Source organism: Sinocyclocheilus grahami, unplaced genomic scaffold (assembly GCF_001515645.1).
Source record: "Sinocyclocheilus grahami isolate Dianchi unplaced genomic scaffold, SAMN03320097.WGS_v1.1 scaffold10775.1, whole genome shotgun sequence".
Classification (NCBI taxonomy): Eukaryota; Metazoa; Chordata; class Actinopteri; order Cypriniformes; family Cyprinidae; genus Sinocyclocheilus; species Sinocyclocheilus grahami.
Genome location: NW_015513436.1, coordinates 4,055 through 6,299, shown reverse-complemented (window position 1 = coordinate 6,299; position 2,245 = coordinate 4,055). Strand labels below are relative to the sequence as shown.

General features: G+C 44.3%; 1 protein-coding gene across 1 annotated transcript in view; it reads right to left on the bottom strand.

Annotated features, from left to right (window-relative positions):
- Nucleotides 1-1,533: 1,533 nt before the first annotated feature.
- Nucleotides 1,534-2,245, bottom strand: part of LOC107578538 (TGF-beta-activated kinase 1 and MAP3K7-binding protein 1-like) — a gene marked incomplete at its 5' end in the record, with an annotated part of 4,175 nt that continues 3,463 nt past the window's right edge. The window contains one exon of the mRNA XM_016264484.1: nucleotides 1,534-2,066. Coding sequence (XP_016119970.1) covers nucleotides 1,844-2,066 — 223 coding nt within the window. The remainder of the gene's footprint in view (nucleotides 2,067-2,245) is intronic.

Sequence of the window (2,245 nt, the reverse complement as noted above, 5' to 3'; positions counted from 1 at the left end):
GCTTTTTGAATATTTAAAGCTAAAGTGTGAGACTGTATTTTATTTCAAATTAAACTATCCATGATCATACCCTTGATTTGATTTTAACCCATGTTTTTCTATTTCAAACAGCAGCTTTTGCTGATCACAGGCCGGTTCTTGTTACTCCTCAGAATCCATCGCTGGCACGTCTGACTCACTCGCTTAACATTCTAGTGAAGATTTTTCTGTAGCCTACCATGATGAATGCAACTCTCTGGACCCTGCTTAATCTGGACACCGACGCACATCTTAATCTTTTTAATTCTACCTGTGCAGATATCATGAATTCTATTGCCCCCCTTGAATGATAAAAATCGTTGTAGACGGGCTGAACGCAAATGGAAAAAGGAAAGATTGCAGGTTTCTTATGAAGTTTTGAGAAGCTCGTATAACATGTTTCAGACAGATGCAAAATGCAAACATTTGTCAGAACTTATCGGAACAAAATTGTCATAGTCATAGAGTCTCGAGTGATTCTGGGAAATCCATGGCTTTAGTTTTATTAGATCTGGGTGCTGCCTTCGATTCGGTCCTGTTGACTCGTCTGGAGATATCTGTGGGCCTTCGTGGCACAGTCTTACAGTGGCTCCGTTCTTATCTGACCAACAGATGTTTTAGTGTTTGTATCGGTCACCAGACCTCCTCTTGTATACCTCTTAATTGTGGAGTTCCACAGGGATCAATCCTGGGCCCGGTTTTGTTTACCCTGCACACACTACCTCTGGCTTCCATTTGTAACAAATATAGAGTATCCTTTCATCTATATGCTGATGATACTCAGATCTATTTTCCTTTAAAGCATAGTGATAAAAATGGCTTACAACCACTGTTGGCCTGCTTAGAAGAACTTAAGCTTTGTAATTTTCAAAATTTAAATGAAAACCAAAATAATTCTATTTGGGCATAAGGAAAATTGTGTGTTAGATAAGTTAGAAACTCAATGCGCAAGAAATCTGGGCGTTCTATTTAATCATAACTTAACATTTGACAGACACGAGTACTGTTGTAAAATCATGCTTTTTTTCATCTCCGTCAACTTTCTAAAGAGAAACCCTTCTTATCACAGAGTCATTTCCAAGTTCATTTTCTAGTTTCCAAACGGTGATTCACGCTTTTGTAACAACTCGTTTAGATGATTGTAATTCACTTTATTACGGTGTTTCTCAGTCTTCCCTCTCCCGTCTACTCTAGAGCAAAACACAGCTACTAGATTACTCTCATGAACCCGCAAGCATGAGCCGGTAAATCCCATTTTATCTGGTTACCCATTAAAAATAGAATTGATTTTAAAATTCTATTATTTGTTTATAAAGCCCTCAATACCTGACAAACCTGCTCCGCCCGTACACCGCTTCTAGATCATTGGGATCCAGTGATCTCTGTCTGCTCATCGTGCCTAGATCTAGACTTAAAAAACAAGGTGGCTGCTCTTTTGCAGCTGCAGGTCCGAAACTCTGGAACAGTCTACCTCTTCACATTAGATTAGCTCCCAAGAGAAACCAAACCAGAATATGGTGCTGAAACAAGAGCTGTTTATTAAAGGAAGACACTAAAAACTCAAAGAACACAGAAAACGCAGACAGGCAGACGTATATATGCAGGTCTGACCTCACTTTGGTTTTACAGAGACGTCAAACTGCACAGAAGCAGGAAGAAAGAAGCTCAGAGAAACGTGAGTGTGAAGTGTTAAAAACATGATGCTGTGAGTTTCCCTTTGATACAGTCGGTGGAGCTCCTCTATCCATGAGTACAGGCCAAAGATACAGTTTAAGGAGATTGTTGTCGGCTCACAGATGGAATAATATTGTGTTTCACCTGATCCTCACTGCGGCCCCAGATCTCCAGACAGACCCTGGCCCTCGCCGTGATCGGAGCCCCAGAGCCGGTAGAACTGTGTGAAGTCGACGTATGGAGGCACTCTTCCCGTCTCGTCCGGTTGTGCTGCCTGACTGCCTCTCTGCCGGAACAGGCTTCCGTCTCCGGAGCTGGAGCTGGAGCTCTGCGTGTGTGTGTTGGTCGACTGCAGCGTCGCCGTGGGACTCTGACTGAGGGGAGGAGCACAGACACACAGAGGGGTGGAGTCAGAGTGAGGGGCGGGGCCAGAGGGAGGAGCACAGACACACAGAGGGGCGGGGTCATGGTGAGGGGCGGGGCCAGAGGGAGGAGCACATACACACAGAGGGGTGGGGTCATGGTGAGGGGCGGGGCCAGAGGGAGGAGCACA